Source organism: Gopherus evgoodei, chromosome 1, assembly GCF_007399415.2.
Source record: "Gopherus evgoodei ecotype Sinaloan lineage chromosome 1, rGopEvg1_v1.p, whole genome shotgun sequence".
Classification (NCBI taxonomy): domain Eukaryota; kingdom Metazoa; phylum Chordata; order Testudines; family Testudinidae; genus Gopherus; species Gopherus evgoodei.
Window position 1 is genome coordinate 242,697,161 of NC_044322.1, and position 21,363 is coordinate 242,718,523.

General features: G+C 40.7%; 1 protein-coding gene across 1 annotated transcript in view; it reads right to left on the bottom strand.

Annotated features, from left to right (window-relative positions):
* The window catches only part of C2CD5 (C2 calcium dependent domain containing 5), a 126,899-nt gene extending 112,954 nt beyond the window's left edge, over positions 1–13,945 (bottom strand). The window contains 4 exon segments of the mRNA XM_030541432.1: positions 621–716; positions 2,942–3,113; positions 4,490–4,576; positions 13,598–13,945. Of these exon segments, the coding sequence (XP_030397292.1) occupies positions 621–716; positions 2,942–3,113; positions 4,490–4,576; positions 13,598–13,687 (445 nt within the window). The 5' untranslated portion in view covers positions 13,688–13,945.
* Between the last annotated feature and the right edge of the window lie 7,418 nt (positions 13,946–21,363).

Consider the following 21,363-nt stretch of genomic DNA (forward strand, 5'->3'; position numbering starts at 1 on the left):
TCAGTAAAACATTTAAGCCTGTGCTTAACTCACATCGACTTAAAGCTTTGCTGAATTGGGGCTTTATACAATAGATCAAATAAGGGCCCTGATACAAAGATAATTGCAGATAATGAGTTTTCCACTCTCTACTGGTTTCAGCAGGATTTGTATCAAGCCATAAATCAGTTTGTTGATACATAAATGACCTGGTACTTGGCTAGTCAAAATCTGCTGTGGTTCATTCTATCAGAAAATAAACATTTTAACAATTAGAGGATAAGATAAGAGGATGATGAAAACTACATATTTTCACAGCTTCACTGCAAATACACCATGATTTGTGTCACTACTGTGAATAAATATTTTATTGAAGAAAAACAACATCTTTTTCTGACTGATGGAAGGAAAAAAAATGCACTTTGCATTTCCTCTCCTCAAGAAACGTTACCTCCAAAGAAGATACAAATAACAGAGCACAAGACTCAATTAACAATGATAAATCCATACTATTATTTAGAAGAGACACTAATTTTAATTTGGGAATATTTAATTTCTCAGCTGTCCAGTATTTTATATTTAAAAAAAAAACCAAACACATTGCCACACAAAACAATTTACTGATTTATTTATTTACTCACTGCAAAAAAATTTGACTCCACAGGATGACTGCCTAAAACGGTTTAAATCATTGAAGAGGTCTACTTTCACTACCACATTGATCTCCCCACGGATACCTGTCCATAAAAAAGGGGTGGAAGGTGAAATTTATATCAGAAAGAAGAAATAGAAAGAATAAAATCTTCTCAACTATTCAAAACTAATAATTAAAATGTCAAATATATTCAAGTTAGGTATATTCCATAACGAATCAAAATATTAATATATTTTTTCTCTAAAGAACTGGAAGTAAATACTTCTGTTACAATGTTTTCAAACCCCATATTAGAATTTTCCTCTCAAAAATGGCCTCAAGACCATAATAGAAATATTCTCCACAGTCCATTCTAGTCAATGTACCCAGTATTCATTTCAAAATTATAACACCTACTCACAATGGTGTACTAAAAATTAGTTAAGTATCAGAGGGGTAGCCGTGTTAGTCTGGATCTGTAAAAGCAGCAAAGAATCCTGTGGCACCTTACAGACTAACAGACGTTTTGGAGCATGAGCTGTCGTGGGTGAATACCCACTTCGTCAGATGCATCTGACAAAGTGGGTATTCACCCATGAAAGCTCATGCTCCAAAACGTCTGTCAGTCTGTAAGGTGCCACAGGATTCTTTGCTGCTTTTAAAAATTAGTTAATATTTTTGCAACACTTGAACATGAAAAGAACTATTATTTTGGCAATTTGTTTTTCAAACAAAGATTAATTTTTTAGCCATAATATAACATTTTTATTAAAGCTATATTTCTTCAGTGTACAATCATCAGCTTTGATTTCTTTTCTCTTCCTACCTACAGTGCCTAGGTTCACAATCTTGAGCTGTTCCTCATTCTTATTAATTTTTTTCTTGACTAATAAAATCATTTTGTGCGATACCACTTCACATCACTATAGCTTTTCACGTGCTGAAGACATCACCGTATCAAAACAGTGAACAAAAACACTAGATGTAAAAGACTGAATGGGATCTTCTTGCTATCGGGCCTCCTGACCCAATTCTCTCAGAAGTCACTATGTCTACACTGGTACAGACAGAACATCCATCATAATAGCATCTTCATATATTTTTCTTCACATATTCACGATGACCACAAATCTAGACATCATAGAATATCAAGGTTGGAAGGGACCTCAGGAGGTCATCCAGTCCAACCCCCTGCTCAAAGCAGGACCAATCCCTAACTAGATCCCCAAACCCCTAAATGGCCCCCTCAAGGATTGAACTCACAACGCTAGGCTTGGCACACCAATGCACACACATCTATCTGAACTCCATTACATTTTCACTGTTATAATCTAACTCAGCCTTTTGCTTATTTTCCAGTGTAAAGCAGTGATATACTGTGTATCAGACTTTTACATCAGTAATCTCCAAAACCAGTTCTTTTCATATAATCAATTTTTGGTGGAGAACAATAATTGGCTGTAAATTGACAATCATGTAAAACTTATTAAAGTAGTTAAAACAAAACAAAAACAAAACAAAACAAAACAGAACATTATACAAAAAACTCTACAGTCTATGCTTACATTCTGTTCCTGGAGTGGAATCCTGGCTACACTGAAATCAATGGCAAAATTCCTATTAACTTCCATTTCAATCCAATTTTAAAATATTTTCAACAGATACATGAAGGACTAGAAAGATACTTTTTGTAGGGAAAGGGGAATTTCATGCTGTACTTTCTGTTGAAAATTTGTCACTTCCTCTCCCTTCATCCCAAATAAAGCTTGTCCAAACATACCAGAAGGAACACACAACAGATAGCCCTCTTAAAAATACACGTTTTCAGCAATGGCCTGGCAATTGCAAAGGTTTGGGTTTTTGTTTTTTTTTTTGGGGGGGGGGGGGGTTGGGTTGTTGTTCTTGTTGATTTTTTAAGCATTAACTACCTTAGTGGTGACCATTTAAATAATTTTCTGTCAATTTGTTCGCTTTTCTGAAATTTCATGAAGGACATTCTGCCAGATGCTATCTTCCAATAATAAATTCCTGTGACATAATCTGAGACATCTCAGCTGTACTGTATAATTGTTATTGCAATAAAAAAAGGAAAAGAAAAGTATCCTACAATGTAATTTGTCATTGGTTTTAAATCATATATTTACTTACCAGACTGTAAAGACTACACAGGAACTGTGTCTCAAATTATGTCAAAAGGAGCAGCACTTCAGACAGCAATGCTAGGATATTACAAACTTGTTGAAGACATCTTTAAAAAGAAGATATTCCACCTTTCAAAGAAACTATGTCTAAAACAATTTCCTTTTTAAAAAAGTTAATAAGGCTTACCATGTATGGTATCATAAATTGGAAACCATCCAGAGATAACTGTAGCTGCCTCACTATAGAGCAAAGGATCAATATCAATGTACACTTTGCCAATGGCATCATTAGCACTGTAGGTGTCATGATCAAGAACCGTGATCTGCAGGGGCTCATCTTGTAGGTCTTCATCATCTACCTAGAAATACATAAAACTTCAGTATTTAATCAACACAAGGAAACTTTGCAGGAAAACAATTGAGGAAAACAAAAGTATGAGAGTTGAGTTATATAAAATATGTTTACACATAAAATTTGTAACTATTGCGTCTTGTATACAAACAATACACTTATGGATTCTTCTCTCCCCAAAGTGACCACATTACTAAAGGACATCAGAGCCACAGGCAGACAAGGCATGAATCACGCACACTTTTAAAACTATCATTTAATCATTTTTATTAATAGTCTCCACACACTCCCTTTACCCCAAAAAATTATTTTTGACAGAAGCATCAATAACGTAAATAAGAATTCTCACACCTTCAACTACAACAGCTAACTACATACCATGATAAAGATAAAAATGTGTACTGATGTTCTGATTTTACATAGCATTTTTGCATTTTTGAACTGGTTAGTGGTTGGTAAGTAAGTAAGTAAAAGGCTTTCTATGCATCCTACAGAAAAACTCAGTAAGCTGGACATAAAACAGGGTAATCATTTTTTAAACAGTTAAATACCATTCGCTATGCCATTCAAGTGTAATCATGTTTTCTCTTTTTATTTTGGCATTACTGAAATAACAAGAATGCAACACAAGTGTTTTATTCAGAGCAGAATGTCAAAAGCCAACTATGATGCTGCTGTATTCAGCTTAAAGTAAACTGGCATGGTTCTGCGAGTTGATGAAGACCTACTGAAAAGTACTGAGTGCTTATAGCAACTTTTGAAGACAATGATAGTTGAGGGTGCTTGATAAATAGTGGGGAAAATTCAGTACTTTATGCAATCAGGCCCCAACATTACAATGTTTTATAATTGTGTAACTTTTTAAAATGTGATGCCTGATAAAGAAATAATACAGAAGATAGGTAATTGCCTGCTTCTTTCACTATAATGTTAGTAAATCAAACATATTCCAAAAGCAAACTCACTTTCATATTCAGATTAAAATCTTCCTGTTTATTGCATTTTTAACTATGTGGATACTTGAAAGAAGCCTATTTAATTAGTATCTTACAATTTGTTTTCCTATTTCAACTTCACCGATTTCTAGAACTACAGTATCAACGGCATAATGCTCAGTTCAACTGCTAAAAATCCAAGGAGCCAATCCTGCAAACCTGTATTTACACAAAAACTCTCAATGAAGTCAATGGGACAGTTCCTGAAAGTGAGGACTACCTTAAGAAGTGTTTGCAGGAGAAGTTTCTATATTAGCAACTATTTTTACAATACTTTGACTCCCAAATGCGCACATTTTATTTTGAGACCAGAATTATTTGACTAAAACATTCCAAATCAAATATCCATATAAAATATACACAGATGAAATTTTACAAAAAGACTTACCTCAAATTTAAACCATTCTGAGTTCCACTGAGGATTGAGGGATTTGGGGTACACATCTGTCTTAAATGTGGTATTTCCAAATTTTACCTAAAAATACAAGCAAAGATTCAACGACAAATAAAAGAATATCATTTATTAGTACTTAGTAATTTATTCCCAAGTATATTCCTAGTTAGCTACTGAAACAGATCCACAGGATCTGCGCTGTACCTCAGCTTTTAAACAGTCTTTTGGAGGAACCCCTTTAGTGTGTCAGAGCCCCAAGGCATCTCACTCTTTCTTCACAGTAGGCCATGCAGCCTCACTGACTCCAATACTGAGCCTCGGGGCTACTGCTTCACACCATGAGCTCTTCCCAGACAGTCCAGTTTAGACAGACTCCTGGTTAACAACTTGTACCCTCTTCAAGAACTAATGCACCGCAGGAAATATTCACAGTGGCGCCACACAGCATTTTTAAAACAAAGGAGGCTTTGTTACTCAACTGAAACACAACACTGTCACCCCACCCAAACCCTCCTCTCATTCCTGACGGCCCCCCGCAAACCCCTGCCCCATCAAACCCCTGACTGCCCCCTGCCGCCCCATCCAACCCTCCCTCCTTCCTGACTGCCCCCTCCCAGGACCCCTGCCCCTGACTGCCCCCTGCAGCGTCATCCAACCCCCCCTCTTCCTGACTGTCCCCCAGGGCCCCTGCCTCCATTCAACCCCCTGTTCCCCCCACTGCCCCGACTCCTATCCACACTCCTACCCCACCCACCACCCCAAACTCCCCTGCCCTCTATCCAACTCCCCCCCCCCCCCCCCGCTCCGTGTCCCCTTACCGCGCTGCCTAGAGCTCCGGTGGCTGGTGGTGCTACAGCCGCACCGCCCGGCTGGAGACAAGCCATGCCGCCACCACCGTGCAGCACAGAGCAGCGGGTCAGGCCGGGCTCTGCAGCTGTGCTGCCCCAGGAGCTCACAGCCCTACCGCCCAGAGCACTGCACCGGGAGAAGAGCGAGCGAGTTGAGGCTGCAGGGGAGGGGCTGAGGGCGAGCCTCCCGGGCCAGGAGCTCGGGGGCTGGGCATGACATTCCCGCAGGCCGGATATGGCCCACCTCTGGTCTAGAAGATAGCATCAAAGATGCTTAGTTTTGCAGTTCTCAAACTGTGGATTTGTGTCTCCAGAGATAACATTCTTGTTAACAGCAAAAATGTTTTTAGATAAATAAATAATATAAAGAGGTGAAAAATAACAGACCTCAACGCTATTGTCCCTCTGCAAATTTGTGTACACGGAGTCAATCCCTTACCTCTCTCTAAAAGTGCAAAGTTTCAAAAAGTTCAGTAACTAGGAGATTGTTGGGGAGGAATAGATCTGGACAAGGTGAAGAAGTCTGGAGATAAATGTGAGAAGGGAGGGACAGGCAATAGAAACAAAAGTGAAACTGTTTGAGCAGCATATTCCAGGAATCTCGAGGTCTTTCTGAGCATAGCCTTCATTGATTTGAGATCTACCATACCATTCTCTCACTAGAAGAGAAAACCATTAATGGTAACAGGCCGTAAAAAGAGACCCAGTTTGGGAATATTTTAATGACGGTCCTCTACCTATGGTAAGAGAAGCATGCATGCAAAATGCAAACAGTGCAACAAAGAAATGCAAGACCTCGTTGCCCCAATGAAGCAACATCATGAGAAGTATTCCTTCTCAGGAGGAAGCTACGTTGAAGACAATGAAGGGAACATGTCTGAACATCCAAGATCTTCAGGTTGGTAAACTTTTTAATTTCATATTCTTTCTTAAGGACTGCCTGTCTTCCTTCTGGACTATTCTTGAATTCTCATGTTTGAGCAAAATATATAGTTGTTACTCTATGGTACTATCATTTTAGATGCAGCTGTGATAAAAAAATAAATAGCTGAAATAGGCAGATCTTCCTTTTACTATTTCACCTTTAAAGTAGTACTGAGTGTCAGTGAATGCAATGAGTAATACTAAATGAGCAGTATGGTAATAATAATTAAATAAATGCACTGACTTATTTTCTTTAGGAGAATCCATCCTCAACATACAGGATTCTGAAGACTATCCACCTTCAAGATCACCATCATATTCTATAGTTTCAGTGTTATCTGCCAATGATAGTGTTTCAGTCACATCATGTACGTCATATAGCCACAGTATGTCAACTGTAGCAAAAAGAAAAAAAGATTTCCACCATCCAGAAACAACCATAGATAAATTTGTGATAAGAACCAGCAGATTAAAAAAAGAGTTAATTGATGAAAAAATTGCCCAGTTTGTTTATGCAACAAACTCTCCTTTCCCTATGATTGAGAACCCACATTTCATTAACATGGCTCGGTCATTAAGACGAGGATAAAGTCCACCCAGCAGAGCAGATGTTGCAGGCAAATTGCTGGATAAAGTGTATGAAAGAGAAATTGAACAGTGTGCAAAAGGTCTAGAACAGGGGTAGACAACCTGCTGATTTTCAGTGGCACTCACACTGCCCAGGTCCTGGCCACTGGTCCGGAGGGCTCTGCATTTTAATTTAATTTTAAATGAAGCTTCTTAAATATTTTGGAACCTTATTTGCTTTACATACAATAATAGTTTAGTTATATATTATAGGCTTATATAAAGAGACCTTCTAAAAAGGTTAAAATGTATTACTGGCACGTGAAACCTTAAATTAGAGTGAATAAATGAAGACTCTACTTCTGAACAGTTGCCGACCCCTGGTCTAGAGTGTGAAATTGTTAACCTGAATCTTGATGGGTGGAGCAATGTCCACAATGATCCTGTTATATGTGCTTGTGTGACAATGGAAGAAGGGAATGTCTTCCTTACAGAAACAATTGATACATCAGGAAATGCACACACAGCAGAATACTGACAAGAAGTAGCAGTAAAAACTGTAACAAACTGTGAAAAACAATTCAAATGTCTAGTACACTCCTTGATCACAGACGATGCTGCAAATGTATCCCGATGGCACTGTCACAGACAAAGTTCTCAACACTGGGCTTAAGAGAAATGTTGAACATAAGCTAAGTACCCTGAAGCCTATTTCTGTAGCCTTGAACAAAATGCAGGGAAATAGCTCTTTTATTGCTGATGCTGTTGAAATTTGGAAGGAACTGAGTGAGATCTTAGAAAGAGAAATATGCAATGACAGAGTTAAATTACTTGCATTAAAAAAAAACGAATGGGACAAGCACTATCTCCAGCTCATTTTCTTGCAAATATTCTCAATACTCGATAGTAGGCTCAAACCTTAACTGCTGAAGTAGAGGAGTGGGCTACAACATGGACATCCAGCAATCATCCCTCCATAATGCCAACTATAATAAACTTCGGAGCTAAGGGAGAACCATTCAAGAAATATATGTTTGCTGATGATGTTTTAAAGGAAGTCACACCAGTGAGCTGATGGAAGTCACTTAAGCGCTTGGATTCAGAGACTGTTGAAGTGGTAATCTCACTTTTTACAGCAGTAGCTTCTTCTGCCAGTATAGAAAGAATATTTTCTTCCTTTGGACTAATTCATTCCAAATTGAGAAGTCATTTGGGACCTGAAAAAGCAGGAAAGTTTGTTTTTCTTTTCCAGATTATGAACAAACAGGAAAATGAAGGTGAAGACGACTAAATATTTTACATTTCTCATGTTGACCTGGATGACAGTCAATTTAAATGATTTTTTTAAAATAAAAATTAACTATTTTAGTTCAAAACAAAAACAAACCTGATTTTAAAAAACCTGAATGTTTTACTAAAGTCAAAAATTCATATGCTTGTTTTGTTAAAATATTGTATGTTTGCTGTTGTAGAAAAAAATCCAGAATACATAACGTTGTTCTTTTAGTTAAATAAAACAATGTAAATGTCTGTCTGGTGATGTTCTCCTCCTAATACAGCATGGTAAGAAAATCCTCCAAATATTAACGATTAACCTGTTGAACTGGAGATAGTTCACATCCCAATGACTTCATAAATACCTGCTTCAATTACCTTTGGTAAATGAAATATCCAAACAATCATTCATTTTCTGATACAGCTGTAAAACTAATCTGAAAAGTTTTCAAAATAAATCACTTTAAAAATGTATAGTGTGTACCTTATAAAAATGAAACCTACATCTATCTTTGAATTGTGAAGAATATGTATTAAGGTTATAACAACCAATAAGAATGCACTTTTGTGTAGAAATCCATGACTAAATCGAGTCTTTCTGACTAGTGAAGTAAATCAAATCCACCCTTATGCTGGATGTAAATATATTATCTCCACAAACCTATTTTCCAAAATAATTAAAAGTGATTACTCTGGAACTATACTCCTGATACAATCACAATCCAACACAAAAGTCACAGGAGTAAGAGACATTATAACTGGCTTTTCAGACAGCATTCACCTGTCCATAATACTAATTATCCCAAAAAACAGGGACAAAGGGCAACCATGGACATGAGGATGCAAGATATTTGTAAAATACCTATCACTGGAATGTAAACTAATATTCTCTATATTTCTACTGATTACTGCAGCTTCAGTTTACTAACAGTGTGGTTTAATGATATAGTGCCAATTTTTTTCAGGAGTTTATAATTCAGCTGTTTTAAGTCACACTGAACTGAAACTCTGAATATCAGTTGTCACATTGGTTATTTTGTTATTCCAAACTGCTGTGTTTAACTGTTAAGTATATTTTCTTATTTTTAAATAATATCTGCTCTTGTGATTTTAGTCACCATTTTTTCCATTGGCAACTGCCATATCTACCTCCCTACTCATGGCTTCTTCCCATGAGTTCACTGACATTTCTTCCTAGATGCCCACCCACACAAATTAAACATGGCAAAGAAAGAATCCACTTCCCTCAAAGCCCTTACCCCACTCCTTTCTCCATCACAGCAAATAATTACACCATCCTTTCTATATCAAAAAGCAACCACCCCAATGCCATCTTCAACTCCTTTCTCTCCTTCCTCCTCCTGCCTTTCAAGGCTATTGATAAATCTTCATTTCTTCTTCTAGAAGTTCTTCAAATTCTATCTCTACCGCCAAAACCATCATTCATGTCTTGGGAATCTCCTGCCTGAATTACTACAACCTCCTATTCCTTAGTTCAGAGGTTCTCAGACTGTGGTCTGCAGACCACCAGTGGTCTGCTAGCTCCATTCAGGGGTCCGTGGATAGTTCCCTCTAAGGTGCACGCTGGCCATCCACCTAATTAGTGGAGCCGTGCAGGCATGGCTCCATTAATTAGGTGCCTGGACCCTGGAGAAGACGCACATGTAAGCTGAGGTGGCCTTGGGGGGAATAGGGGTAGATGGGAGGGGGCAGTGGATGAGACAAGGGGGTGGAGGGCATATGGGACATGCAGGGCTGCGGTGGCCAGAGAAAGAGGCGACTTTCCCCAACTCCAGGGCTGCATCTGTCAAAGAGAGACGGCCTTCCTTCCCAACTTCAGCTCTGTGGCTGCTGTGGCAGGGGAAAGATCTCCCCCTCCTTCCAAGCCCCAGCTCAGGGGCTGCTGCAGTGGGGGTGAGAGGGGCACATCCATCGCATTAGAAAGGTAAGACAGCTAATATTAAAATATGAGTTGTGTGCTTTTATTTGTAGAACAAAAAAACTATAAGCTTTTATCCAAAGCGCTTTACAATAGTTAGCTAACAGTACAAACAATATTTGGAAAGATCATTAAGTGGTCCGCCGAGAGCCTCGACAAGTTTCAAATGGTCCGAGGAAAAAAAGTTTGAGAACCACTGCCTTAGTTTACATGACTCATTTGTCCCCTCCCTGTCTATCCAATAGGCCAGTAGTTCTCAAAGCCGGTCTGCCACTTGTTCAGGGAAAGCCCCTGGAGGACCTGGCCGGTTTGTTTACCTGCCACGTCCGCAGGTTCGGCCAATCATGGCTCCCACTTGCCGCGGTTCGCCACTCCAGGCCAATGGGGGCTGTGGGAAGCGGCGCGAGACGAGGGTGGGGCCAAACCTGTGGACATGGCAGGTAAACAAACTGGCCCAGCCAGCCAGGGGCTTTCCTTGAACAAGCAGCGGACCAGCTTTGAGAACCACTGCAATAGGCCACTGCTAAACTCATCTTCCTCTTCCACCACTCTGTCATCACTTACAATTCAATCACTCAGTGGTTTTACAATGTTGTCTACATCTAATTCAAACTGCTCATCTTCACTGTGAAAGCTCTAAACTGCTCTTCCTATATCTCTGTGTGAAATGTTTGTATGAAAACCAAAAAAAGCGCAGCATATTGTTACTACATTTTCTATATGGCAACTCAAAACTAATTTTGTTTGATAGTACAGTAGTTGTAAATAAATGCAGTATCACAACACTGGGTCTTGTTCCCACAGTCAGCTCTGTAGAGACAAACCCATACGCCTATCAATGGGGCTTCATGGGCGGGGTAAGGGGGATGCAGGGTCTGTCAATTCAAAGCTCACAGGAAGATAAGACTCAGGCCATGGCTACACTGGCGCTTTACAGCGCTGCAACTTTCGCGCTCAGGGGTGTGAAAACACCGCTGTAAAGCCTCAGTGTAAACAGTTCCGCAGCGCTGGGAGCACGGCTCCCAGAGCTGCAAGCTACACCCGCAGAGGATGTGGAGTACGTGCAGCGCTGGGAGAGCTCTCTCCCAGCACTGGCGCTGCGACCACACTCGCACTTCAAAGCGCTGCCGCGGCAGCGCTTTGAAGTTTCAAGTGTAGCCATACCCTCAACTAAAAGACTTAGTGAGTGGCATAGGCTTTGTCTGAAAACAGAAAATACTTCTAAAACAAGTTTTAAAATAACTAAAGCTATGGTTCTAAGAAAATGTAAGATTGAGCAGTGAAACCTTAAATCAATTTTCTATCAATTAAAATGGATGTACCACATAGATGCATACAAGTAGTTAATTGCACAGCTTTGTAGTAACACAAAGTGTACAAGTTCATCTGCTGAAGAAAACACACCAAACAGCCACAAAAAAGTCTTTAAAAGCTCTGCTTGCAAAGTCTAAGTAATTTGTAAAGTGAGCACAAGGAATAGCAATAGCTCCAGGTTTTTCGCTTTATTAATTCAAATCTTCAGAGAAATTAAAAACAGAAGACTAGCATCAACTGTACACTGACATCACAAAACCAAGCACTAAAGAATACAATTATTAAAAAGAAAACTAAAAGCTTTCAGCAACATTATTAAGTTTGCTAAGTTCAATATATGTAGTATTTTTTTTCCTACCTTTCTTGTTGAAAATGAAATTTAATGAAATTATTGTTACTAGGGAATATCATAAAACATATAAGACTCTCCACTAAGTGAAAGGAACACTAATGTGAATTTGTCCCAATATTTGGCAAAAACAGGCTTGTATAAAACCAACAATAATGTTTCACAAACCGTTTTAAACTCCCATAGAAATAGTTGCTCATAAATTAATCATACTCAAACATTGCAGCACTAGGAACTAAAAAGTGAAACTAACAAACTATAAAAGTAAAAATAATTTCATAGATTTAAAAGAGTTAAACAATATAACTGAACAAGTCCATAAAGACCATTGTAATGAAGTAAAAAAGATTTTCATTTTTTTCCTCTAGTATTAATTTAAGGCCCTGATTCAACAGATACTAAAGCAAATATCTAACTTTAGGCACTTTTTAAGCACCATATTGAATCAGGTCTTATGGCCCAAAGACTGCAAAGAGATCCATGAAGGCAAATACCATCAGATTAGGCCTGAATAAAGACTGGGAGTGGCTGGGTTATTACAAAACCTAAACTTCATTTCCCCAGTACTAATTTCTCTCTACTGTTACTCACACCTTCTTGACAACTGTCTGTAATGGGCCACTCTCTTACCACTTCAAAAGTTATTTCTTCTCCCTTGGTATCCTGCTGTTAATTGATTTATCTCATTAGACTGATTTAACATTTGGTAAAGAAACCCACATCCTTTCAGGCATTTATACCTTCTCCTGTATCTTTTACTTCATACATCTGATGAAGTGGGTTCTAGCCCACGAAAGCTTATGCCCAAATAAATTTGTTAGTCTTTAAGGTGCCACAAGGACCCTCTCAGAACAGCAGCACCCTAGGAGCATCAAAAATTTAGTCAGGCATATTTATAGTACAAGTCATAGACTGATCACGGACCATGAATTTTTGTTTATTGTCCGTGACCTGACAAGGACTAACAATATCCATGCCTAAATCTTAGCCTTACACATGAGCCAGAAAGCATACACAACATGCCTTTCAGACTGCATTTAGAGTTAGAATAATAGGGCTGGAAGGGACCTCAGGAGGTCATCTAGTCCAACCTCCTGCTCAAAGCAGGACCAATCCCCAGACAGATTTTTACTCCCGTTTCCTAAATGGCCCCCTAAAGGATTGACCGCACAACCTTGGTTTAGCAGGCCAATGCTCAAACCACTGAGCTATCCCCTAAGGCTGACAGTTAAAAGAACAAATCTTCTTACTAACCTAGAAACTACTGAGAAGACAGGAGGCCTAGAACCCTACAAACCCATTTCTAAAGCCACTATTCAGATCAGTATATTAAAGCCAAAAGATTAGGCAGAGATGTCAGTCCATTCCCTCTGGTCCAGGGCCATCCTGAATTCAACAGCCTCATCCTGCAGCCAAACTTGCACATTTTTTAAACAGACAACAAAAAACTTTCAGGACTCACAAAATCATCACATCTTTCAGTGTGACACGGGGAAAACACATCACAACATCCATGTGGGGTGATACACTGACTGCATGACAACAAAACGCTGTGGCCCACTGGGGCATCAACAGACTGAACTGGAGCTTCACCAGTTGGTGACACACTAGGGCACCACTCGCATGACACAGCAGTGGGTGGGGTGGGAGCTGCGACAACCGTGCTTCACCAGGTTGGTGCCCTATGCACAGGGAGAAACACCGAGGTGTGACCGTGCTGGGGTGGAGGGCGCAGCACTGGGCAAGGTGAATCCAGCAGCGAGTGCTTGGAGATGGAGACCTCCAGCTCTGCACAGGCGCGTGGCCTTGGGGTGGGAGGCACGAGGCACGACCCCGCCCCGCCCCAGAGATCAACAGCAGCCCGCGCCCTTGCCCTTCCCCCACACCTCCACGAAGGCATCAGTCAGGTCACTGGCTCGGTCCATCACTGGCAAATGGCGCCCAGCCACGATCTTGACTTTCAACTTCCCCGGCATCTTCCTGCCCCCAGCTGCAAGGAGAAAACAACAACAGCAGCCTGTTTGTGTCCCAAGGAACGGTAAGGGAACGACGTGCGCATGCGCGAAGCTGGGCAACGGTACGCAACTCCCTCACTCCCCACCATTCGGAGCGCCCATGCGCATGGTGGGGGGGAATTCATGGAACCGCGCGCATGCGCCAATGTTCTAAGCAGACCGATTGGGAGAAAAAGTCGTCTTCCGGGCGCATGCGCCTGCGTTGCTGGGTGATACTAAAAGAGAACCTGCTAATCGCGCCCAACGGTTATTGAAGGTTTTTTCTTCGCACCGTTGTATGATGCCGAGACACCGCTCACCTTCGCCTCCTCCCGGCGTGCTCCGCAGAAAGGAGTAGCGAAGGGGCCGCTCCTCCTCTAAACCAAAATGGCGGCCTCCCTACGTACGGACTAGATGGTGTCGAGTACCGAATCGTCGATAGGCCGTGAGGTAGGCTCGGGCTAACACTGTTGGGTAGACAGGCGATGTGCTTGAACGCCGCATCATCGATTGAACATCACACGGCTCCGCCTCCGGGACGCTAACGCGAGCCGGTGCGGAGGGTGGGATGCGGCAAGGCCAAGTGAAGGGTGGGGAAGGATGTTTCCATATCTGCTCCCCGGGGTCCCCGCTTGGGTACCCTTCCCAGTGCTCTTTGGCAGAGAGAGCTCGGCTCTAGCCCTGCTGTCCCTAAGCCTCCCGCATGCTAATAGCGCAGGTAGCAAAAGAGCCTCGCTGCCCCTAGGGCCCATGAAATGCCAGGCCGTGAGCGGTATCTCTGCTTGTGGGTGCCACAGAAGTAAACCCCAGAAGATCCAGTCAGTTTTTATCCATCTGTGATGTTCCCCTGGTGTGATATGGACTGGTGATCTGGTAGGTCACTCCAGTCCTCGACTCTGGGAGCCAGTGTTACCCTGCTCTGCTGTGAGACCCCCCACTCCTGGGCTGTTCACGCACAGCCTCCGACATGTAAAGTGCTCTGAACTATGTGAGTGGGCTCTTTTAGCCAGCTGCTGCTTGGATTGTGCAACCAAATCACACTACCCAATATCTCCAGTCCCAGAAACAACCCTAGGAATCTGTGTCTTCCAGTGTCCAGTTATGCTTGCTGGATGCTGCAAGCTAATATGAGTTTGTAAGTTTAACAAAGAAATTGATATGTACCAGGCTTGTTATCCCCAGGGGAGTCTCTGACAGGCTTCAAACGAAATGCCCTGCTTCAGGTAGAATAAACAAATTTATTAACTCCAAAAGATTGATTTTTTTGTGATTATAAATCAAAGCATAAGAAGTCAGATTTGGTCAAATGAAATAAAAGCAAAACTCATTCTAAGCTGATCTTAACACTTTCAGTGCCCTTACAAACTTACACGCGTCTCATCACAGGCTGGCTGGCTGCCCTTCAGCCAGGCCCTCCACTTTGATCAGCACTTCAGTTGCCTGGTGATGGTGTCTATAGATGGAGGTGAAGAGAGAGCCAGCATGGCAAATGTCTCCCTTTTATCATGTTCTTTCTTCCCACTTGGCTTTACCCCCGTCCCTTCAGGGTCAGGTGGGTATTACCTCATTGCAGTCCCAAACAGACCAAGGGCAGGGGCAGGGGTGACTCACTGGAGAGTCCAACAGATCCTTTGCAGCTGCTTAGGTCAGTGTCCTTTGTTCTTGTGAGACTGGGCTGCGTTTGTCCCATACGTGCCCTGAGGAGATGTGAGCTGCCCCTCTGTTCCTGGGGAGTTTTGCCTGGGCTTGTTTTAAGCCAGGGGGAGGCAACCTATGGCACAGGAGTTGATTTTCTGTGGCACTCACACTGCCTGGGTCCTGCCCACCAGTCCAGGGGGCTCTGCATTTTAATTTAATTTTAAATGATGCTTCTTAAACATTTTAAAAACCTTATTTACTTTACATACAACAAGATATTCAGTATGCTGTCAAATGAATTAACATAGAAAAATGATAAAAGACAAATACCATATCACCTGCGGGTGGACACTTCTGCATAAAACAGTCACTCCATATTGGACCTTTCAGTCCTCATCCTCAAAGGAAACCTGCACAACACCTTCATAAGATGAGCCTGATAACTTTGCTGAACACTAAAAATCATAGACTTTGAAGATACTTGGATTTATGGCTTATTACAAAAATCTAACCCCCAACCTTCCTTTGTCCTATGATTGCAGAGGTATTAACTGACCACTTCACCTTGAATGAGTCTTACTGTATGTTAACTCCTTATGCTAAACAATCTGTTTCACCTTGTGAGAATGACTACCTTTTCAAGACGTGAAGAAGAGCTCTGTGTAAGCTTAAAAGCATCTCTCTTCCACCAACAGAAGTTGGTCCAATACAAGATATTACCTCACCTACTTTGTCATTCTAAAACTTGAGGTTTTTAATCTCATGATTTTTGAACATTTAGGATTGGCAATATTGTATGTCTATGGATTTTTTTTTTAAAGTTATTTATGGGATGCTCCAGATTTCTTAAACAGAACCAAAAGTAATATAGACCAATAAATAACAGAGCCAAAAATGTGAATTGTTTAATTTTTAATGAAATTTTCTATCTCATTTTCAAATGCAGAGTTGCTGATATCATGTAATGCAGTCTTAAATGTACATAACACTTTTTATCCCAAAAGGGTCCCAAGGCACTTTATATGTATATTATTGTAAAATACCACTGCTGTGCAACTATGTGTTACACAGCGGATAGGAAATGTAAATCCAAGCCTGGGTAGATATACATGTTGTAGCTCCTCTCAAGTTACCATGCTAAATATAGTATGTGGTGGCAGCTTGGGCTAGCTACCCGACTACATCCGCAGGTGGTCAGGTGGAATTGTACTTGGGCAGCTAACGTGAGCCACTACCCATGCTGCCACAGCTACGCTGCTATTTTTAGTGCACTAGCTCTGCTTCACGTAGCATGTGTATGTCTGTGTGTGCTGGAATTTACACCTCCCTGCTGCTGTGTAGACATACCCACTGTTTCTGAAGTGTCTGAGGTCACACAGTGAAGAAATGGCAGAGCTAGGAATAGAATCCATATCCCCGAATCCTAGTCTGGTGTTCCATGCTGCCTATGTGTAGTAACTCTCCTGCATCATCAGTTTAGGAATTCTTGTAGACCCTTATACTCAATCACTGACCATCAGGATATGCTAAACCAAGAAGTTAAGTCATACATGCTTACTGTCACAGCATGTATATTTTCTATATAATTATATGACATAGTTGATTTTTATAAATACTGCCCTTATGCAACATACAATCTATGATATTTAAGAGAAGTTAATAAGGTTTTGTGGAAATTGAATAGTTTTATAAAAATCATGCTAAAATACCTAAAATTTAATTAAAAGTTCTGCAGAAAGATATTAATTTTCTATCTTCTAGAATTTAGTTGAAAGTTATATCCCTGCAAAAAAAATTCTACAGGCAAGCTTAACATTTCTATTGGAAAACTGATCTCTACTAAATTAGAAGACATTTTCCTAAGGACTATTGGCCCTGTTGTCAACTCCCTGTCTATTTTGTTTTGTGTTTTTTTTTTTTTCAATAAAAGACCAATTCATATTTGGGCAAGGAACTTCTAAACCACTGAACGAAAAAACTCTCAGTGATTTGTATTAGAGAGAGATCAGGAAATAGTTGGAGGCAGTACTAGCCAAATAAATTACGGTCGTTTGCACCACAAGGGTACATCTTGCCAGACAAAACAAAAAATGTGTTTGAATCATGTTGGCTCCCTTGAGTTGAAATGCCCTCTTAATTCTCTTTTTAAAATGCAAACTGAAGTGTTTTGAAGCTTTATTAGTGGGTCATGTTGTAGCCAAGGTTACCCCCAGTCTACAACATGGCTTCAAAGCTGTATCTGAATAAGTGGTAAGAGGGCTTTTCAGTCATGTCACCTTAAGCTAACAGTAGTGATAAACATTCTTTTCACTCATCAAGAAAAGGCCTAAGACTTTCAAAGCAGATATCTTGCTAATATTTGTCTAAAAACAGTTTTTACTCCTGGAGGAATTCTGTGCCAAAATAAATAAATAATTCTGCACATAATATTTTTAAATTCTGCATATTTTATTTGTCAAAATAACATAATATAGTCATGCCAGTTTCAATTATTTTGGTAATTTATTTCAAAATACCTGTCAGCACCTATGTCTGTAACAATACAGCCAAAAAATAAGATAGCCTTACTAGGCATATTTATATAGAACTCTGAGTAATAGTTCATTTAAACTACAATACAGAAACATATTTCCCACTCCTCTGAGGAACAGTGCAAAAGCTTGGGAGAGTTGGGGTAACAGAGGATCTCAGGTAGCAGGAAGTAATTGTTGGGAAGGATCCTGGGAGTGAATCTGGAAGGTTGGCTGTGGGTGGGAAAAATACAGAGGAAGAGTGGTTTTTTGGAGGAGGTGGGTGTTAGGAAGCTGAGAAGCCTCTGCCATGCAGACCCTGGCTGACCCCTAGCCTCTCCCATTCTGTAAGGCACATCTGCCCCTATCACCATGTGTTTCTGCACCTCCACTCAGCCACGCCCTTCTCCCTATCCCCATGAGTCCCTGCACCCTGCTCCCCACATCCTCATGTGTTTCTGCACCCACACTCAGTCACTCTCTTCCCCTCAGCCCCATGTGTCCCTGCACCCTCACTCAGCTGCTTCCTCTCCTTGTCCCCATGTTCCCTGCACCACCATTGCCCTTCAGCCCCTGGCTCAATGCTTTCACCCCACTACCTCCTATGCCTCCACCCCAGTCTGCCCCCCCACAGCCCTTCTGAAGCCCAATCTGTGTGACACCCCAGCAATCCTGTGTGCCGTGTTCTGTCTGTCCCCCCCATATCCCATGTCTTCTCACCTGATCCTCCGGCCAGGGTGCTGTGAGGAACACAGCCTCCTTGTCCAGGGCTGCCTTCTGTTCTGGTGCCACAGCAGCCCCTAGTGAATGAAAGGTGTAACTGCAATGTCTCTCTGGCAGAATGTATTTTCTGCAAAGAAAAAAAAATCTGTTTCGAAACATGAATTCTGCACATGCACAGTGGTTCAGAATTTCCCCAGGAGTAAATTTTTTCCTTGTTAACATTTAGAGGATCTTGGCTCCGTTTCTAGTTTTATTGTGCTTAACAGTCTCTTGGTTAGCAACATCCTGTGAAAAAGACCTTTGTCAACTATATCAGCACAGGAAACCTAGTATTCCAAAGAAATGGTGATTTCTGGTTGAACCCTACCATTTCTGTACACAGCTACATAAGTTTTGAATGAGGCTGGAGTGAAAGCTACCGCCTTATAATCTAAAAATCTATTATTCTTCTTTATGCATTGCTTGCATGGATGCCTCCATCCTGAGTGATATGTATGCTTTCAGTATGTGACCTATCCAGAAAATCTTATGTCCACTGGGTCTGTGTGTACACACACACACACACACACACACACACACACACACACACACACACACACACACACACACACACACACACACACACACAGAGTTTCTGTCCTTGTGCCTTCATTCAAGAATTTAGAAGGGGGCAAAGCCCCAACCACTATTTAGTGCTCATTTTTCTCCATCTATTTGATATGATATAGTGTTGAAACACCAGATCATCTTTATTAGATCAGAAAACATGGTGAAATCCTGCCTTATTGATACTGGTGGGAGTTTTGCCATTAACTTCAGTCTGTCCAGGATTTCACCCTCGAGGTTTCTGATCTGTAATGAAGAAGCTCACTTAGCTTCAATAAAAGTTTAAGAGATGGTGTGATCACAGGCAGGGCCGGCTTTAGGCCTATTCCACCAATTCCCCCGAATCTTGCCCTGCGCCTAAGAGGTCCCTGCTCCCAGTAAGAATCCCTTACCTGGCTAGAGGTGCCTTTTTAATTTTTACTCACCTGGTGGCACTTCGGGTCTTCAGCGGCACTTCGGTGGCGGGTCCTTCAGTGCCGCTGAAGATCTGGAGCAAGTGAAGGACCCACTGCTGAAGTGCCGCCAAAGACTTGTTTTACATGTGTGGGGTTTTTTTGTGTTTGTTTTTTTTTTTTAAAGTCATCCCTGCCAGGGCCCCATCAAAACTGTTCGAATTGGGCTCCGCACTTCCTAAAGCCGGCCCTGCAGGCTACTACTTACCTGGACTGAAGATTTCTCCTAATATAGGATTCATTCATGTAGCTGACAAAGACATAACAAGCTGGACAAATTCAAAATGGAAATAAGGTACACATTTTTAATAGTGATTTACCTCTGAAACAAGCTACTGACTGTGTGGTAAATTCTCATTACTTGCAATATTTAAATCAAGACTGGATGTCTTTCCAAGAGATGTGCTGTAATTCAATCACATGTAATTAGGCTTGATGCAGCAATTAAAAAAATCAGTGGCCTTTTCTATGCACAAGGTCAAACTAGATGACCAGAATGGCCTTTCCTGGCCTTAAAAGAATTTGTGAATCTTTATGGAATCAAAATAAGGATAATAAAATAGCCTTATACACAGTAATTTATTTGTCAAGTCCATTCTAATCCATTTCCAAATGAATGGAACAGAGAAAATTGTTAAGATTGATATTCAGGATATAAAATCAAAAGTTCCCAAATCAGAAGCTTTATTTTATGGAAGAATAGAATACAGAATTGCTTCACAATTTCCCTTAATGTTTCTAGAGATCTCAGAAATCTCCAAAAGTTGAATATTGAAGCTATGATACAACAGATAAAGACAGATCTAGATAATTGAGCAAATACCCCTATAATACTTATGAGATGAGCTGCTCTAATGAAAATAAATGCTTTTCTTTGGCTTTTAAATCTGTGGGAATATTTATTTGGTATACTAAAACAATTAAAGCTCTCACTGACTTCTTGTGGAAAAACAGAAAACCTTTATGTTTAGGGAAAAAAACAAGGAGGCCCCTCAATTTTCCAAATAGACAATTGTATTTCTGGTCAGCTCATGTGGAATATCTTACTAAATGGATAACAAATGGGATCAGTTTTTCACTTGGACCCAAACAGAACAATACTATACTAAAAATCCGGGATTTGGAGCAATCAAATTTTTTGAAATGCTCTGCTCCAATGCCGCTCCAGCTCTGGGCAAAAACCAACTTGTCCGCACTCCAGCTCTGGACTCTGCTCCAAAGCCGTGCTAAAAATTCTATCTTGATAATTTGTCCTGCATCAAAGTCCTGATCTGTGGCCCGTTGAAGTCAATGGGAGTCTGCTGACTTCAGCAGGCTTTGAGTCAGGCTCACATGATATTGATGATTATTTCCCATCCTCTTAGAGCACAATCCATAGCTCATTGAAGTAATGGAAAGACTTCAACAGGTTTTGGATTAGGCCCATACCATGCATTTTACAAAGATGGAGAGCCATAAAATAAAAAATATTCTGTTTTGTGGTTATCCACTCTACTTAATTCCAATTTCCCTGTAGGAATGGGGAACAAAGAATTGTGATTTTTTTTAAAATGATTCACTAACATAGAAATGTATATTCTTAGCTATTGCAAAATATTATATATACACCAACCCACTCACACACTAAAGTATTGAACCACAAAAGCTACACCCTTATAAAATAAGTAGATTGCCTTAATAAAGCAATATTTACTTATGGAACAAGATTCACATTCTTAGATAACACAGA